The 18179-nt window shown below is 46.9% G+C and overlaps 1 protein-coding gene across 5 annotated transcripts in view; it reads left to right on the forward strand.

The window, feature by feature from the left end:
- Positions 1-18179, forward strand: part of SIL1 (SIL1 nucleotide exchange factor) — a 100631-nt gene that overhangs the window by 42420 nt on the left and 40032 nt on the right. For all 5 annotated transcript variants that reach the window (XM_074883774.1, XM_074883772.1, XM_074883775.1 and 2 more), the window contains 3 exons: positions 12578-12698; positions 13962-14058; positions 16907-17098. In XM_074883774.1, coding sequence (XP_074739875.1) covers positions 12578-12698; positions 13962-14058; positions 16907-17098 — 410 coding nt within the window. The remainder of the gene's footprint in view (positions 1-12577; positions 12699-13961; positions 14059-16906; positions 17099-18179) is intronic.

Below are 18179 nucleotides of genomic sequence, written 5' to 3' on the forward strand. Positions count from 1 at the left end.
ATCTGTTCGAGAGCTTATTGGGACCACAGGAAGGTGTGAGGAGTGACACGACTGTGGCCAACATAGGTGCCCCAAAATGCACCCATTACTCCAGGTGGGCCACAGCACATACTGAGGGGGACAGAGGACCGTGTGTGTGTGTGTGTGTGTGTGCGCACATGCCAAATCCTAAAAGCCCAAAGGAGAAAGAGCAGCAACAGAAGTTTTCTGTGTAGGGAGGGTTTGCACACGCCTCAAGCTCTTGTGAAGCGGAGTGGTGAGCAGTCCTGCTCCAGGGCTCTCCAGACAGGGATGGATATGTTTGTTGGTTGACCTGCCTGCAGGCAGGTTGCTGCCGAGCCCTCTGCACGTTGGCAGCACAGGCTCCACGTCTGCCGGGTGCTTTGGTTGCCACAATATGCGATATGTAGGTGGTCTGGGTGTACAGTAAATTGCTGCCAGCTGGATTGGGGTGTTTGCTTGTCAGGCTTGTCTTCAGTAAGGCTCAACTCCTAGACAGATAAAACATGGTGCGCTTCATGGAGGACGGTTTTAACTTCTAAGGAATTAGTTGTTGTAGTTTATCCATCCGTGCTGGGGCCTAGAGCAAAAAGATGGCAGAGGCGCTGGTGCTGTGTCTCTGGAGGAGCAGCACAGAGTACGGGCGTTTTAAACACATTTGCAGAGGACACGGGCAGCCCGAGATCTTCCTGGGTCCAGTGGTGCTGCCGTTTGCTGGAACCGGCAGTCGGGAGGGGGATGGCATGTGTAACTATCGCCAGGCTTTGACCTTGCTGCTGGTACTTAGTTAGCAATTCTGTTGATGTTCTGGAAACGAAAATATAATTCAGGCCACCTTCTCCTCCAAGCTGACCCTGAGAATCTGGGAGAAGAACTGTGGAATAATTAGGGGCCTTTTTTTTTTTCTTTTTGCTAGTGTTACTGCTCAGTGTTGAACTGTAAAGTGTCATTAGTTTCCTTGAACTTATTGGTCCAAGTGTACTTTGCATTAATATAATTACGTAAATTGCAGTCTCATTAATCACAGTGTGCTGCAGCGTATCACTGTCTCGCCTTATTTTGTGGCTGGTTTGGCTGGTAGGAACCCCTGTAACCCTGGCCAGGGGCTGAGGGCTGTGGCTGTAGCATTCCCCCTGTACTCCTGTGCTCATTATAGCTCAGGCTTTGTTTTTGGACGCCTCTTACCCTGTACGATCTGGGAGCATTTGCCAGCGCTGCCACAACTGTGGAGAGCAGCCACACCACTGCAGAGGAGGGCAGCTGGGACACAGCCGGGGAAAGGCAGGTTTGTCACGAGGGAATTTTGTCCTGCCACATCCCTGCTGCTGCTGTTTCATTTTGGTCTGTAGAGGTCCCAGCACGGCGGAGCCCTGGCTCTGGCTTTGGAGTAAATACCCAGAGCATGAGCTCTTGTGCAGGGGACCGCTGCAGGGCCGTTTGATGATGCTGTGGCTCTGTCTCCGTGGCAGAGCTCTCAGCCTTCCTGGCAATGTAAATTCTCCTGGCTGCATGCTAAAATTACACTGAGTTATTGATTTATCTTTGAGAGGATTTCCTTCCCGAGGGACATTTCTGGCCGTTGTAATGATTTAGTTCTTCTGCGAGTGCAGAATCTGTAGCACAGCAGAGCCATTCTCCTGCCCTCAAGTCTGCAGCCCAGGGTCGTGCTCCTGCAGGCTTCCTCTGCAGGCTGATTTCTATTCCAAAGCTCGGACAAGGTTATACTTCTGAGTGACAACTGCAAATAAAAGGGCATTTTCAACTTTTCACTGAGGAAGCTGCAAGTCTTGGACAGGCCTTTATGCCACGACACCAGCACTGTTATCTTGGACTTGTAGCAAACACTACTCTGAGGCTGGCATCTGGGAAGCATGAAGCCATGTCAGCATTAATGCACCCGGGCTCCTGGGAATGTTTTAATTCCTTAAAGTGGGGTATGATGGGAGCAGGATTGTGCAAACATTTTTTTTTCTAAAGATACAGGGTACAGCCTCTCTTTATTTTGCTTTCTGCTGATGCCCATGGAGCATCTCTAAAAACCACATCACACAAGTTCAATTTCAGTCTCCTGCTTGTACTCCTGAGGAGGCAAAGCCAATTCTCTACTTCTGCCACCAGTTTTCTCCTCTTAGCCCTGAAATCACAGTGCACTGACTGTGGCTCATCTGGTGAGCACCATCAGTAGAAGGACCTGACGCTTCAGGAGTTGGGCCAAATATTTTGCCTACTATCTGTGGAAGGGAAATGTCAGGCTCTGGGTCCCTGGGTGCCCATCTCCAGCGATGGCCCATCTAAAGCACCCCCCCACGGGTTCCCGTATACCCGTGGATTTGGATCCAGTCTCAGCTGCAGTGTGCTCACTGATAAAATGTGAGGCTGCTCATGCGCGTGGTGTTATAAAACAACATCCCCTGATTAGGCCCAGGGAGAATGTCAATTTATTTTCCCGTGAACCAAGTGTGGCACAACTACTTTCTTTCTTAGTGATGTATCTGCAAGATAAAACAAGTCCTTAGCGTCTATCTTAAATACTGCAGTGTTGACAAGTTCTCTTGACAAAAATTAGGCTAATGTCCCTTACGACTGCATTAGCTATAGAACCAAGGCTTTAAATTGAAGCTTTGGAAAGCACTATACCAATGCTCTCTCCAAGGCATCTTATTCCAGCTTTTATTATTCAAATTTGTTCTCACTATAGCTTGGCAGTGTAGCTGGCAGACAGGTTTCTCCAATATGTTCTGTTAGTCTCGCAGCCAGGCAGTTCAGATCAGGCACCTTTCAGTGTTGAACTGGGGAAATGTTGTCCAACTGTCTGCGGACCAGGGCTCTCTTGGCTCTGGGGGATGCTCTAGGCTCGGGCAGTGGGTGTTACTGGTGTGAAAGTGTACGATGAGCCAGCTGACACGCATCTAGCAGAGATGCAATCCGAGTCAATAAGCTGCATGCCTTGCCAGCAGTACAGCGTGTCCTGAAACGCTCCCAGTGGTAGCTGGAGCTGGAGGAGGGGGGTTTGGTTTTCCTCTGTTGAATGTGTCTTATCTTTTCAGTTTCAGCCTTGATTGAGTTATAAACACAGAAGCTGAGGACAGGAACAGAGATCGCTGAGACCTGGTCATGAAGACCCCTTCCTGAGTTCCCCAGCCTTCCCCTTGAAAATAGTTTCTTTTTTTGCCCCTTTTTCCTCCTGTTGCACAATCTTAGGATTTGGCTCTTTGTTTCTAACCACAAATTAACCGTGGCCAGCTTAGACCTCCTCGTTCTCACACTGGTGCTGGTCCTGATGGATTGTCCCTCCCTAGAGAGCAGTTGTGTCCTTCCCATGCCTCCGCATTGCTGGGTTCTTTGGTGGTGGTTTTCTCTGCCCTTATGTTCATCTGTGGTGGCCGTCTCAACAGTCACTGGAGAGAGGAAGGGATATGGAAGATCCCTTCCCCTTCCAGATATGGAAGGCAGCTGTGGTTGGTGATGTTCTGGAGGTGCTAATCTCTGTCATAGTAAAGAAGTCAATGGTGCCTGGCTCAAAAAGGTATCAGATGCCTAAAATTCGGCAGGATAAGTATCATCCTCAGTTCCTTTTGTCAGGTTTTCAGTTCTCCTGGTCATCCCCTTCGTCCTTCTCTGCCTGCATTCTGCATTGATCTTCTCTGAACGTAGATAAGCCTTCAGCATCCCAGAGGGGCTTTCTGGTATAACAAATACACCTGCAGGATGACAATTATTGAATAGGTTGCAGTGACATTATGAAGTAGTGTAGGCTTGGGGATAAATAACTTAGTGAGCCAGAGAGGGATTAAAACTGGCTTTTGTAAATAACGTTTCTGTTGGATGTTGACTTGGCGACATGGTGAGACAAAGGTCGCTGCAGTGTCCATGCAGCCTGGCATGCCGTCTGATAGTTGAAATAATCAGAGTGTGGCTGGAAGTGGATCTCCACTTTTCTGCTGCTGCCCAGACCTTTGTGGGATTAAACTCTCTAAACCGCTACAGTTCACAGAATCGAGCCCAATATCAGAAAAGAAAATAAATTAAGTGCTTCATATTGAATCACTAAGCACATGCATCATGCTGTAACCAAGGGTGTGTGGTAATGCATAAGAAATGACTGGCTCGAAACTGGAGATAAGGGTTTGCTTATAAAGTCGAAACATGTGTTTTTGCCAATTTTACAAAAGGGCAACCCTTCCTCCTCCTTCCATGCGATGATTTTTTTCCTGGTGTATATTCTGCTGTTGCAGTGCAAGTGAGAGAGAAACCTTTGCAGGGAGGGAGGTGGAAGGGCAGAAGCACTTGTTGCGAGGAGCTCTTCGCCATATGAAGCTTTTCTGTATTGGCAGCAGCAGAAGATATATCAACAGATGCTACAGCAGCGACTCCCATCAGAGAGGCACCATATGTCCTCTCCCGAGTCTTCCCGTCGCTCCTTCCTTAGGAGTCTTCCTCCCCAGGCACCTCGCTAGCATCCGCCTTCGCTTCCATCGCTTACCGTCTCGGAGCGTCCTGGAAAGCGGCAGACACCTCGCAGGAGGTACGTGCTCTGCCCTGCGCGTGACAGCCGGCTCTCTTGTCCTCGGCGGTTAGCTTGCCGCAGGAGGGTCGAGGTTGGATGGGTTTTTAGGCAGGCGGTTAGCTCAGCGCCATGCATGCCCCTGCACGAGGCTGGGCTACGTGCAGGATAATCTTTTTGGCTGCCGGCGATGGCAGGCGTGAGTTAAACGGACCTGCTCTGACAGCATCAACCCGGCTCTGTCGCCTGTCACCGCCGGGTTCGCCTGCCTCTCCCTCCCCTTCTGCTCTCCCGCTGCCGGAGCCGGAGGCGAAGCCAAGCGCAGGCAGCGGGTGGATTTGGCAAGAGGCGTTAGGAGCCGGAGCCCGCTGCTTACGGGGTGCCGCCAGTTTGAATAACTGGGCTCGTGGCCCCCAGCGCTTGCTGATCAATTGAGAGAACATAAATACCAGTGCTGTGGGAGAGCGCTGGATCCGTTTAAATTGGCAGTCGTACATGGTTGTCCAACCAAGTGTCCAAATTTAACTGATGCTTTCACATGTCTAACCAAGAATTACTTACTGGAAAGCCCCTTCCTTGCAACGCTTTGTTCTCTGCTAGCTGCGGATCAAATTGTGGAAGGAGGGATTTGATTCTGGCATCATTTTAAAAGCATTTTTGTTATATCTGCTGAGGGAAACAAATTACAGAGAAGACCTCTCAGCACTAGGACAAAAGAGTGGCTCTAAACCCTTTTCAGACAAACAAACGTTTGAGCTGTAGGCCTGATGGATGGTGTTTAAAGACATGGTCATTACTGCAGCAGGCAAGTGGTTGGTGTTAAAAATCATAGGATGCAAGAAGGTTCTCCCGAGGTTCACTGTGGGCTTGTGTCTCCCTTTAATCCTGGTTGTGAGGAACCCTGAGCACCCTGAGCCCACAGTGATCTCCGTGGCGCTGTAGGGAAACAGTAGCCCAGCAAGCACCAGTAAGTAGCTTCTCTCTTGCTAAATAAGAAGCTGGAATGGAAGTGACCCTTTCTCTGCACCCTGTTCGTGTAGGGTTCAAGTCCAGCGGAAAGCAGTGCTGCTTCTTTGGGACACGTGAGGAGCCTGGGCAGGAGGTAACGATGGCACTTTGTGTTGGGATGTATCAGTGCAGTGATTTGGGGGTTTTCCCAGGGTTGGCTTTGCTGCCAGCAGCAGCGCTTGGTGTTGAACTGGGAACAGATTTGCCCTTGGCGAGTTTGAAGGCATTTCAGGTGGCTTCTGCCCCTGCTCTGCTGCAGCATGGAGCAAAGTCAGTGCTGGAGAAGATGTCATAGTTAGACATCACCATTTTGACAGGTCAAATTGCAGGATATTTATTAGCATAGCTTGGAGTATTATATAAAAGATTTGTCAGATAAACTAACCGACTAAAGTGTCTTCCTTTAAACATCCTTGATTTTGTTGAGGTTTTTTTAACTGTTCAGTCTCTCAACAATTCATCACATTCAGGCATTTCTGGAAGACTCTGGTGTGAGTTGCTGCTGAGAGCTAAATACCTGTGTCTTGGGGATCAGGCTCTTCCTGCTCAGTATTTGTGTGCTCTGGGAGGCAGAAGAAAACAGCAGTTTGAATTGTTTTCTCATGCTGTAAGGACAAAACTCCTTTCTCGTGGTTTCCTCTGTAATCCCAGGAAGGGAAGGATGCCTCTTTATCCTTGTCAGCCCTCTGCACAGCAGGATCGTTGTCCGTATCGAGGGGCAATGATAAAACAAAATAATGGTGATAAAACCAGCCTGACACTGCCAGGACTTTTCATTTGCAGGCAGAGGGAGCACGGCTGCCTTCAGCCCCGAGGCAGGCAGCCCTGGGAGAAGCGGCACGATGGGAATGGCCACAGTGGGTCATGACGGGGGTTCATCCAGCATCCCATCCCCTACAGATGCTGCAAGCATGTGCTTAAGGAACAGTTCATGAACATGGCAAACATGCCATGATTATAAAGAGTTTTTTCTATAATTAGTTACAATAAGTAATTAGAGCCCTTGCTGTCACTGATGGTGCAGAGCTGAGACATCTGGGAGCACTGGGCAGTGGCCAGGACGGTGCTTCTCCAAGGACGTGCTGTATTCAACAGGCACCTATGGTTTCCCAGCAGAAGCAGAACTAATGGAAGTAAGAGATGCATGTGAAGTGGCTTTGTAAAGCATTTCATTCAGCATCGTAGGAGTTTCTACCTGAAATGTGGGTGCAGGTGTCTGAGCATCCTCACTGCCTGTGCTGCGGGCGAGGTACAGTGGGAAACGCCGGGGGATGCTGGGGCGGCTTCTGGGGGGAGCTTCCAGGCCTGATGCTGTTAAACCTCTTCGCCAGCTATCTGGAAGAGGTGATATATAGCATATTAATGACCTTTTCCGGTGGCACTTAATTGGGAGGAGCAGCGGGTGCCAGAAAGTGAACTAATACAAAAGGCTGTAGATGAGTGAAAAAGGAGCAGGAAATACCAAAATGAGATTCAGGCTCTGTGCTTCCTCTTCCCATCAGTAATACATCTCTGCTTGACCTGTGTCTTCTACACATCTTCCCTTCCTTTTGTATGTAAAAATGTTCTGGTTTGAAATAACAAGCAATCCAAGGAGTGGTATGACTCACCCTCATAGAAAACAAAAAGAAAAAGCTAGGCTTTGCTGCCTCCTTGCTTGACAGCGCTAACCAGAGAGTCCGGAGTCAGAGCACGCGCCGAGCCCCATCAGACTAGGGCTGGTTCCTCTGTTTTCCTTCGAGCCCAGCATTCAGCATGAGAAACAGGCGACATCTTTGTGCAGGCAGAGCACCCTGCTCGTGTGAAATCCCGTCCTCTCTCCAGGCAAGGTCATGGCAGGAGCGAGTGCCAGGGCAGTTGTGTCTCCCAGCCTCTCCCATTTACCCACCCGTGGCACTGGTGGTTCCTGGAGCTGCTGGTGCCAGCAATGTGGCAGAGAGAAGCTCTGCTGCTTCCTGGCATATGTCTTCCTGTGATTTTTTTTTTTTTTATCACTATTTTATTAAAGGAGTAGGTATGGTGCCATCAGATAACTTTTTGTGGATGCTCTGTAAGTCTTGAGCAGCCTTATTATTTTTAATATCACAGCGCTGATGGTTTGTTTTGCTGGGAACATTCATGTATTGATTCGCACATTCTTTTGTTGCCTGTATTAGAAAGCAAGTCCCTTTCCCCTCACTCCCCTGTGCCAAGAGAAACAAAGAGTAAAGAAGGGTAGATGCTATCTGATACTTGCTCAGATACTAAGGTGATTTTTGAGAACTGCAGAGCCAGTTACTGACTCATAACTGGTTTGTTTTCACACCGTTAATAGCTTTTTTTTTTTTTTTTTTTCCAATGACAAATGAGGACACTCACTTGGGGAGAAACCAGGGGATCTGCCTTGGCAAGCTGGATCACCCATTTTTCTGCTTGCAAGAGCCTTCTCAGGGGAACACTTCTCTGCCATGGGGGACAAAGTGGTGCCAGAAGGTGTTTTGGGAGGGGGAGAGTCTCATGTCCCTCCTGGGCTTCTCTTGCTGGAGAGGTCAATGGGTGGCAGCTTGGGGGTTCAAGGGGTGGGTGGGTGATGGGGAAGCTGCTGCCGGGAGCATAATGAGTTATTGCACGATCTTGGTATGAGATTTGCACATCTATGTATGATGTAAAACTTACCCGGTTATTCTTAATGCCTGCCTGTTGCTGTGTAGTGAGTTGGGGTTCAGCCTTTTCCCCATGCAGAAATGCAAAACCACTTGTGACCAGCACCAAATGGAATAGTGTACTGGAAAGGAGCTGGGCAGGATGAGACCCTTCTCATTTAGTGAGGAAACACAACTGGTCATTTGGTTGATCTACAAAAAGAGATGGGGTTACTTGGATATTGCTATGTGGTGCATATTCAGCACAGCAGTGCTCTGCTTTTAGTTATCCTGTATGTAACGTGCCTGATTCTTGCCTTAGTTGTGAGCGTGGTGGAAGTGTGTTCTGTTTCCATTTGTTTATTTATTTATTGTCTTGTTTTCAACCTCTGCGAAGCTTGATATAGGTATAGAGCTTCAGAAACATACACATAACAAAATAACAGATAACTGTGATTTGGGTACAAGGCAATAATTTAAGTTGACAGGTATAGCTGATAACATAAAACACAAGAGAGAAATAGCATCAGTTTATAAATGTCAGCAGAACCCCTGCGAGGGAGTTGCTGCCTTGAAGCTGACTCTGGTGCTGTTACTCCGTCTAATATATTATATGAAGAAATAAACGGATGTCTGAAAAAATCTGGCTGACCAAGATTAAAAGAATAGGGCTATAAATTAAATTCTTCCTTGGCGTCACTTTAAGCAACTTTCAGGACAGACAGAACACATCCAAATAAGACGAATGCTAATGCACTGGAAGGACCTCCAAAAGCCCAGGTGTTTCTAGGCTGCGGACGCTCGGGCGCGTGGCAGTGCCCAGGCACGGGGACAGTTTGTCCGGAGAGCAGTGTAAGTCAGAGCGGTCGTGCTCCGGCTCCTGAGCGACAGCAAAGCCTGGCCTGGTGCTTCTGCGGCCGATAAAGGGATTAAATGGAGACCTGGAACAATGCTGTTCTGGCAGCACATTGCCACAGGATCAGCATCTCCTGCTTGGAAAATAAATGCTGTCTCTTTGCTTTGACATTTATTCCCAATAAATACCTTGTCATTCATGCAGTGACAAGGTTTTTTTTTATCCTCTGAAAGTATTTTACCTGGTGGATGCTATCTTTTTGGCTGTGAGGTGAAGGGCTGGGTGATTGAGGGGCAGGCTGGTGGCACATCCCCATCGAGGACTCTGGGTATTCTGCTTAAACTCCGTGGCTTTCTCTTAGATCCATCAACCCAAGTTGATGCATATTCAAACCATTTTAGTTGTAGCTTAAAAAATTCCAAGTATGGGATATTTTTTAAGTGGTAAAGAATCCAAACTGGTTGTGGGGGAAGGAGTTTGCCAGCTTCCTCCTCCGACAGCTATAGCCTTTTCTGCACATTCATGCAGGGGTTTTCGCAGCTATTTCTACTCACTGGGTAATTCATTTGGAGGTGGGAAATTAATTAGAATGGCAACTCTTCTTTCCCTTTATGAGAAGCGAGGAAGTGTAGGACAAGATGAGATCTAGCAGCTGGAGGATTTGGAGATCTTGGAAACTGAGCTTCATTCAGTAACACATACATGCAATGCATACCTGTTTGGATAGACATCTTTCATTTTTCTAAGGTGTCAAAGAGAAAAAAGGTCAGAAAACTGCTTAAATATAGACTTGTTTTCATATTTTATAATTGAGTTTCATTTCCCAAATGCAACTTAATACAAACAACAAGCAAAAAATCAATTCCTCTAGGGAAAAAGCTATTAAGAGTGTGAATCTGTATTAAGAGCACGTGAAGCCGTGTAATTGCTTACATATGTATTGCTCTGGTGCGTGCTCCCGGTTGTTGAATAGTATCAAATTATAGGCATCAAAGTGAATCAACTATTTTTAAGGGAAGTGTCTAGAAGCTACATATAGAAACATGATTAAAATTCAGGATTTCCAGCTTGCTCGTTTAAATCAGCAATTTTAATCACATTATTCAAGTCAACCCACCCTCAAACACACTTTATGAATAATACTTCAGAATACCCCAAACTAAACAAGACTGAAGACCTCATACTGTCTCAAACACCTTGAATATTTTTAAGTGACTACAGCAATCTTCTTGCTGAAAACAGAGACGTCTTTGTTGGTTTATTTAATAAAGCACTATGTTTGTCCTGCTGTGGCATGAACCTGTGCTGCTGTGCACAGTGGTGAGAAGAAATCCCTGTAGCAACGAAAGGCGCTTAAATACATCAAGGCTGAGATTTCTGCTCTGGGGTTTGGATGGTCTCGGTCAAATCTCGTTTAGGAAAGTACAAGGAAGCAGAAGCAGGAAAGGTTTGTGTCTTCTCTGATGGCAACCCCCTTAATTCAGTTGCCCTGAGTCTGTGAGCTCGTGCACGCCAGAGTTCACATTTTCTTTTATTTACCACTTGCTGAAAATAGAAACTGGGAGGGCCGGTCACACGGGAATCACTCAGCCCTTCAGGAGGCTGCTCCCGTGCTTTCCTTTTTTATGTTTCTTTTAAGCAAAGCCCATCAAGCTCATTCCTCTCCCCTGGCAACCGAGTGAACTAATGTGGCCAGATGCACCGGGAGCACGACAGCCAGAATCTACCGTACTCTTCTAACGGGGACATTTATTTCTGGCTGCATCTGACAATTCAGGAGTTGCTTCAGAGCGCTGTGGTTGTAACCTGGGCTGTCCCAGTGCTTGTGACCTGGTGAGGAAAGCGCTTTCTCCCCCAAGTGGTGTTCACGCCCGTGGAGGAGGAAGATGTCCTCATGCATCTGTGTGTTGAGCACACAATGCCATTTTATTTTTTAATTTTTTTGCCTTGCTGGCAAACCCCTGCCTCAGTGTCTCCTGAAACAGGGCGAGGACATGCGATGTTGTCCTTTTCGTGGAGATCCTACAAACTCCTTTTTGACTGTCACATCCCAGCTGTGTTGCTTGCATCACCTGCAAGGGGACAGCTCAGCTGTCGCAGCGAGTTCCTGCAAAGCTCACCTCCTCAAAGTGGGAAGATGCTCCTCTAGATAGACATATAGATTAAAGCTCCTGCATATCACAGGTAAAGAAGCAGGAGGAGTTTTGGGTCTATCAGGGCAAAGCCCACGAAGTGTGGAGGAGGCAAATCTCCCCTGTCCTTGCATAGTTTAATATGGGAAGATAATCACGTCTGTCCCGTCGCATATCCAGCCAACGCAACTCCCAATGGACAGGATATGGTGGAGAGAAAGAGGAGCCGTCAGAAATGCACCCTGTTTTAATAGGAAATCCTGCAAGATGTTTTTTTTCTGGGTTTTCTAAATGCAGTTATACCTGCTGGATGGCTTTAGGCTTTGAAATGTTTTTGTCTGAATTGTGACAAACATCCCAGTCTCATGTAGGAAGCACCAGGTCCTTTGATCAGTGAAATGTCTCTTTGGTCTTGAAGAGGGAGGGATCAACCCGGTCGTTCCCTAGACTAGAGCATTTTGTCTTTGAGTACATGTATTTATTGTATGAAATAATTATCCTTGTCTTCACTTCCCTTTGGTAGGAGGTGCTACCTGTCTCCTGTATGCTGTGTTATTTTATCCTAGGCATCTTTTCAGGTACAAACAAACAGATAAAGTAAAGGCTGAATGGGGAAACCTCATTGAGAGAGAGGAACATGAGCAGCTGTGTGTCTGTCTGCCCTTCCGTGTGCAGCTAAGATGTTCATATTCATTCAGCTGCGACCCCGCTCTCCTAAGCAGGCAGATTTCTTGCGTTAGAAGAAGACAAAACAACATTAAGAAACAACCAGATATTGCCATCTCTCCATCCCAGTGCGACGGCTGGCCCTCGTGATGTGTTTGTGGTGAATTGTGACCAAGAAAAAAGTGTGAATTTCCCATCTTTTCTGCATTTAAAAACAAAGCTTAATGTATTCCTAGTATTTCTGTTGGTGGATAGTAGTGATCATATATTCCTTTTAATACAATATTTCCAAACCAACACAGCCTTTGTACACTTGATACTCAGGGTACCTGACTGTACTCTGTGGTATGCTTTGATTTCACTTTGGCAGCTGTGTTTTATGCACTCTACCCCCATCAGCACCCAATTCCCCTTTCTCCAGGTAGGCTCCAAACCTGCTCCACATGTGGAGTTTTAGCGCTGTCTTAGGAATTGACCCGGGAGGGAGAGGGGAGCCAGTGCTCTGCTGGGCTCGGGGTCCCTCCTTCCCCGCGGCACGGAGCCAGCCCAGCTGCACAGGGACGTGTTCGTTGGGTCAGGGTGGCATCTCCGTGAGGTTAAAGTGACACTTGGGACAGAGGGGCATTGCTGGAGGGGAGAGTGGTCGGCGACCGATAGCCCGCTCCTGCTCACCGTGTGGGACAAGGCTTTTATCTCTCTGTCTGATAGGAGTGTGTGCCTTCAGCTCACCCTTCGTGCGCAAAGCTGAAAGAATGCACGTGCCTTAAAATAATCTGACCTTTGTTTGTAGGTCAAGCTGTTCCTGCAGGGTCACATGTACGATTAAATCTGCAGACAGGAGACAGAGAAGCCAAGCTCCCAGATAGCGAAAATGGAAAAAGTGACACAAGCGAAGAGAGAAGAAGAAAAAGGTACAGTGATGCAAAGCGTCAGGGGTGGGTGGCTGTGGGTTTCATGTCTTTTATGAGAGGCCTGGTTCCCTGGTGTGCTCAATTGCTGTCTCTTCCTGAGACTTAATTGCTGGTTTAAGAGTTCAGCAGTGCTGAAAACTGAGCCCTGTCCTTTGTGATCCCTTCAGGATGGCGGTTAGAAGTGCCCCGAGTGCATATTGAGAGACACCTTCATGGCTTCTCATGCCATGACACTCAAACTAAATTGGCAACGTGACTTCTTTGAATGACATTTATTCCTTCAAAATGTCTGCAGCAATCGGTCTGAAACTCCTTTCTGAGCTTGAGCCATCAGAGCAGTTGTGAGGGGGTTGGTTTGTGTTGACCTGAGCCAGATAACATTGTTTTTAGCTGCGTGCGGTCAGTAGGCTTGCAGTGTTCACTACGTACACATCAGTTACTGCTGACCTTCTCCTTAGATCACCCAGCCTTCCCTACAACCACATTTTAAAATTTGTTTTAAAAGTTTCACTGGCTTTGACTTTCCCCTTGGCAGCCTCCTAACAAAGACAGGCTTAATTACTATGGGGTAATTTCCTTCCTAAAGTGTGTGGGATTTACCACTGCTTCCCTCGCTCCCCAGTTACTCCTGTTTGGAGCATGGAGAAGCTCTTTAGGTGCATGATGTCTCAAAGGTTGGCTTTCCTTTTCTCCGTGCAAGAGTGTTTATGGCCCAGATAAATCCCCTGAAGCAATGAGATTGATGTAAAGAGCAACACAACATGGGTTTTAAGCATTTCTGTGTAATTTCTGCTTGGACTTACCCTCGCCCTAACTTTGTGTATGACCATCGTCAGCACTTGAGCTGTAGATCTCCCTGTTAAAGCTTGCAAGTCCTTAGCAATGACTTAGTGGCACAGTGGTGCTTTTTTGTTTTTCCTCTGAAACGTTTCCTGCTTTTCTATATATTGCTACATGAAATTCAGAGACATAAATTAATCAGCTCTTTTTATTGTGTTAGGGCTTGAGATTCTGAGTCAACATGCAGGTTATGGAGCCTTTTTGATTGTCAGGGCGAGATGTCTGCAAACCACCCATAAAATGTAGTGCTGGGACTAATCCTTCCTTGAGCACAGAGTTTTTCTGTGTGTTTTAAGTGAGATGCATGGAAATCTAGAACTCTTAGCACCCTTCCTCCTTGACGTTATCCATTGCTAGTATATAACAATGAAAATATTACAGACACAATTGTTCACTCATAAAATGTTTTGTTTCCTCTGCAAGGCTGGGCAAGGTGGATGTTGACTCAAATTCATTCACATCCCAGGAGCTCAAAAAAGCGTTGGCTAAAATGAAGGCGAGTGAAAAGGCAGAAAGAAAGGTAAGGGGAATTCCTTGTTTCTAAAGCAATGCACACTACACAGATGCGAACACCCTGCATTGCACATCTCAGAAATATGATGATTAAAGTAATTGCTTGGGAAAATAAAGTGCAGACTAATCTTCGGGTGAATACAGACCTAAAATACCTTTACTAGCCTGTTAGTGATATAGTTCCCTGGGAAACTCACCCATTTTTGTACTAATCCTGGGGTTTCTGTAAAAATGGAAAACTTTTGTTCAGGTCCATTTTATTAATTTCAAACTTAAAGGCCTTGTGTTGCAAACTGCTTGTAAGTACTTACATAAATTCTTGCAGTCCAGGGGGTTTCTCAGTAATAATTATCCCATGGGCTGTCAGGAGAGAGGGGCTGCAGTGGTGGCCTGGGCTGGGAGCGGCAGTTTAGCGACAGATCAGCCATCAGATGCTGCTGCTTTCTGGTCTTTAATCAAGTGAGTGGGATCTCAACTAGCAAACCAGACATGCAGGGTCCATGTAACCAGCCTCATGAGCCATCCAGACACCTAATTTCTTACTGCCATTCTTGGTGTACCAAAGCTAAAGTGAAGCTGTGGGATCTTTCCTGAGCCCAAAGCAGTCAGTAAGCTCTCTGGTGTAATACTGCTCTCCGAAGTTTTCTGATACCAGTGTGATTAGACCTGAATTAATAATGCAGAAGAGTAACTTGCAAGCGCTTGTGTGCACTCACAAGCTGATTTCCTTTCCGTTGTTTGGATGTATTTTTATCCATTGTCTAGATTGGTTTATTCAATTGCCACTTAGTTCACAAAAATGTGCGCAGATCCCAAAGCGGAATGGATCGCAGTGTGACAGTTTTTGTAAAGGAAGTTACTTTGCTGTTCACTGTCCTTCTAAGCGTGAGGAAGTACAAAAATTGTTGTGCAGCTGAGACACTTCTGTTCTGGATTCAGTGATGGTGACAAGCCACTGCATGGTTTAAGTTTCCAGTCTTATGCCTTGGGTGGTAAAAATCGAGTGGCCAAGGTGAAGCATAGGCTGAAGTTTCCTTGTATAAGCTGTAAATTTCCCATTTAATAATCCACAACCCGAAGTAAAACAGAATGTAAGTGCTGCTTTCAGCTGTCCCCAGCCACTGGCATGACACTGGTGGGATGAGTGATATGTTACTCATCAGGTGGATCACAGCCTTTTTCCCCTCTTCCACTCAGCAGTATTTCCTTAGGCCCTAGCTCCTTCTGCTGCCTTGATGTTGTCTCAGTCGTAGGAAAACTCAGGTAGGAGTCAAGGCTCTGAAGTCTTGGAGTCACAGAAAGTCTTTTTTTCCCCTATCTGGCACCAGGGCATTATTTCGTTTCCTGTAAGATTATTTATGTAGCAGCCAGCATTACTGATGGCAGGACTTCTTGAAATGAGTGTCATTTAAATGCAAAAATTAGTGATACTCTATTGTGTGAAAATAAGCCATATTTTTAAAAACCCTGTTAGAATAGCTATTGTCCCAGTAACTGGGCTAAAACCAGATACATCTAATGGACCTAAAGTACTCCATTTAAAATCACTCCTGCAGGGAGAAAATTCGTCCTTGAAGTAACTGAGTCAAAGTAAATTGAGTTACACCAAGTGCGTTCCCATCTACGCTCTTGCAGAAGCAGTTCTGTGCAGTTGGGTGGGGATGGTGTTCTGTGTTACTGCGTGGTACCTATAGTAATTAGGCCAGTAGTCATTAGCATTGATTGTACGGCTGCCATTAGATTGACAGTGCTTTTACTTCCATTGCTCTTTTTTTTTTTTTTTCTCCAAGGGCTCAAGTACATGGGAGCCCTTGGGGCAGTGCTTGCTGGGGGGAGCATGGCATGTGCCCACCCTCTAGTTGTGGGTCACTCCTGTATAAAAACATATTTTGGTATTTGTGCTCATGACAGAATCCCTTTCAAAAGGGGATGTCTTGCTTTCTCCTGCTCTTGGGGCAGCTAATCTTCAGTCTGGCCTCTCTGCTTCCTCTGTCCCCTGCAGCAGCAGGCTCTGTCCCTGCCTGTCCCAGTGCTGATGTGGGAGAATTGCTCCCTGCTGGCCCTGGGGCTCTCTCAGATCTCTGGCAGAGCCTTTTCCTTCTCACCGCCCGCCTTTCTGCAGCTCTCAGTTCATCGCAGCCCTTGGAGTGCTGTTTGTATGAGGAAGACCAGCCATGCTGCAGGACAAGATACCTCCCGGCCGAGCCCCATGGCACGGCACTTCAGCTGCCCCCATTTTATAGCTGGTTTCTGATGGCTTCTGCCCCCGACAGCGAGTGCATTCGTTTCCTTGAGAGATAAAGCCATCCTGAAATGTGTTAAGCAGTTGGGATGATGAAAGTGTCTCTGTATGCATTCAAGGAGATCTCCTTGATGTCACTGGCACGGAGTCACTGGGCAGTTCAGGCTGGACAGGACCTCTGGAGGTTTCCAGTCCCATGTCCAGCTCCGAGCAGCGTCAACTGTGAGATCAGGGAGGTTGCTCAGGGCTTTTTGCAGTCAGGTCTCGAGAACATCCACTTGCAGGCAAATGGAGAACAGCAGTGTTGCCTGCCTTTGGGCTTGATGTTGTTTTGAAAGGCACGTAGTACATAAAAGTGGTGTACAAAGCCCTAGGGACAGGCTTGGGAGGTGCTTGCTGGTACTCAAGGCAGGGATCTTACAGATAAGTTGGTTCCTGGGCTTCTCGGAAGGACCCTCCAACGCTTCCCCTGCATCTCTGATGCACAGCAGTAAATCCGTTTGCATAGACAGCCAGGTTCTCCTTGTAAATTTGGGGCTGGGGTTTCTTTCTACATTTTTCTTGGCTCTCTATCACCTGCCTTCATATCTGGTTTCCTCCTTCTGCTTTCAAGGCTCACGAGGAAGAGGTGAGGAAGAAGTTCCGGCCCATAGAGCAGCTGAAGGAGGAGTTTGAAAAGCTGAATGTGAAGATGGAAACAGATTATGAAATTATGGTTAAATTAATCAGCAAATTCAATAGCTCTGCCTCCACACTGGATGAAAAAGTAGCGGCGCTTTACGATCTTGAATATTATGTTCACCAGGTAACAAAATGCATTAGTAACTACCATGTAAAATCCAGGGGATACGGTGTCATAAATGTGGTTTTATTTTTCTTATCAGTATCAGGTAATACAAATTGCTTAATTATCATAATCCTGGGACAATAACAGACAGCAGAGGGCTACTGCAGGCTTATTTTATATCCAAGTTTGAATAAATAATCGCTCGTGCCAGTAGCGAGCAGTTTCCTAGGGGTTACTGTTGCCTGATTTGTTGTCTGTTCTCAGGCTTTTTTTCTTGCCCTGTCTTTTTCTTCGTTTATATACCTAATGTTACAAAATGGGGTTTTATCTACCATTTTTGGGTAAGTAGAGTGGTGGCTGCTAAGAAAATAATTATTTTCTCACTCCTTCCATGTAAAGCCTCTGTGATTGCAGGTAGATGCCCCTACATCAGTTTGCAGAGAATGTCTTCGTACCAGGGAAGATGACAGCCACCCAAAACCCTGTATTTTTTCTGTAAACCTGTATTTTGTTTGGCATGTAAAGCCCCTCTCACAGCTGGTCTGGTGGCAACAGCGACTGAAGGCTCAGGCAAATGGCAAGTTGCTGAGCATCAGCTGAGCCGTGCTAATTGGCTGTGCGTGTGGTTGAATAGATTTCCTGGAATCTCGCTTCCTCAGGTGTATGCTCACTTTTTTCCCACCCTCCCCCTGATCTCTCTTGCTCTGCTTTCAGCTCATACAGTTTTACCTCCCGTTGGTTGTAGGCTGCGGGCACGTCGCTCTCTTCCCTTGTGCTTGGTGCCTTCCCACGCTGCAGCAGCTTGGGGGGGGGTGTCTGGGTGTCGAGGCTGTGTTCTGCCTCGTGGGAAGGGACTGGGCTTCTTCCTCCCCAGCGATTGGGAGAGTCTGGAACAGACTGGTGTTGCTTCCAGTGTTGCTTTCAGTGACTTTATCATTTCAGAGGGTGAATGGCACAACTCTTGGGAGATGCCAGTGCAAGACCTTTCACCAGAACGGCACTTCTTAAAACCAAATGTGGTATTTTGAGGGGAGGTAGCTGAAGGAATGTGCTGCTGAGAGAGGAAGTCCGTGCATCAGCTAATAGAAATGTTATTTCC

This window comes from Strix uralensis, chromosome 14 (assembly GCF_047716275.1).
Source record: "Strix uralensis isolate ZFMK-TIS-50842 chromosome 14, bStrUra1, whole genome shotgun sequence".
Classification (NCBI taxonomy): domain Eukaryota; kingdom Metazoa; phylum Chordata; class Aves; order Strigiformes; family Strigidae; genus Strix; species Strix uralensis.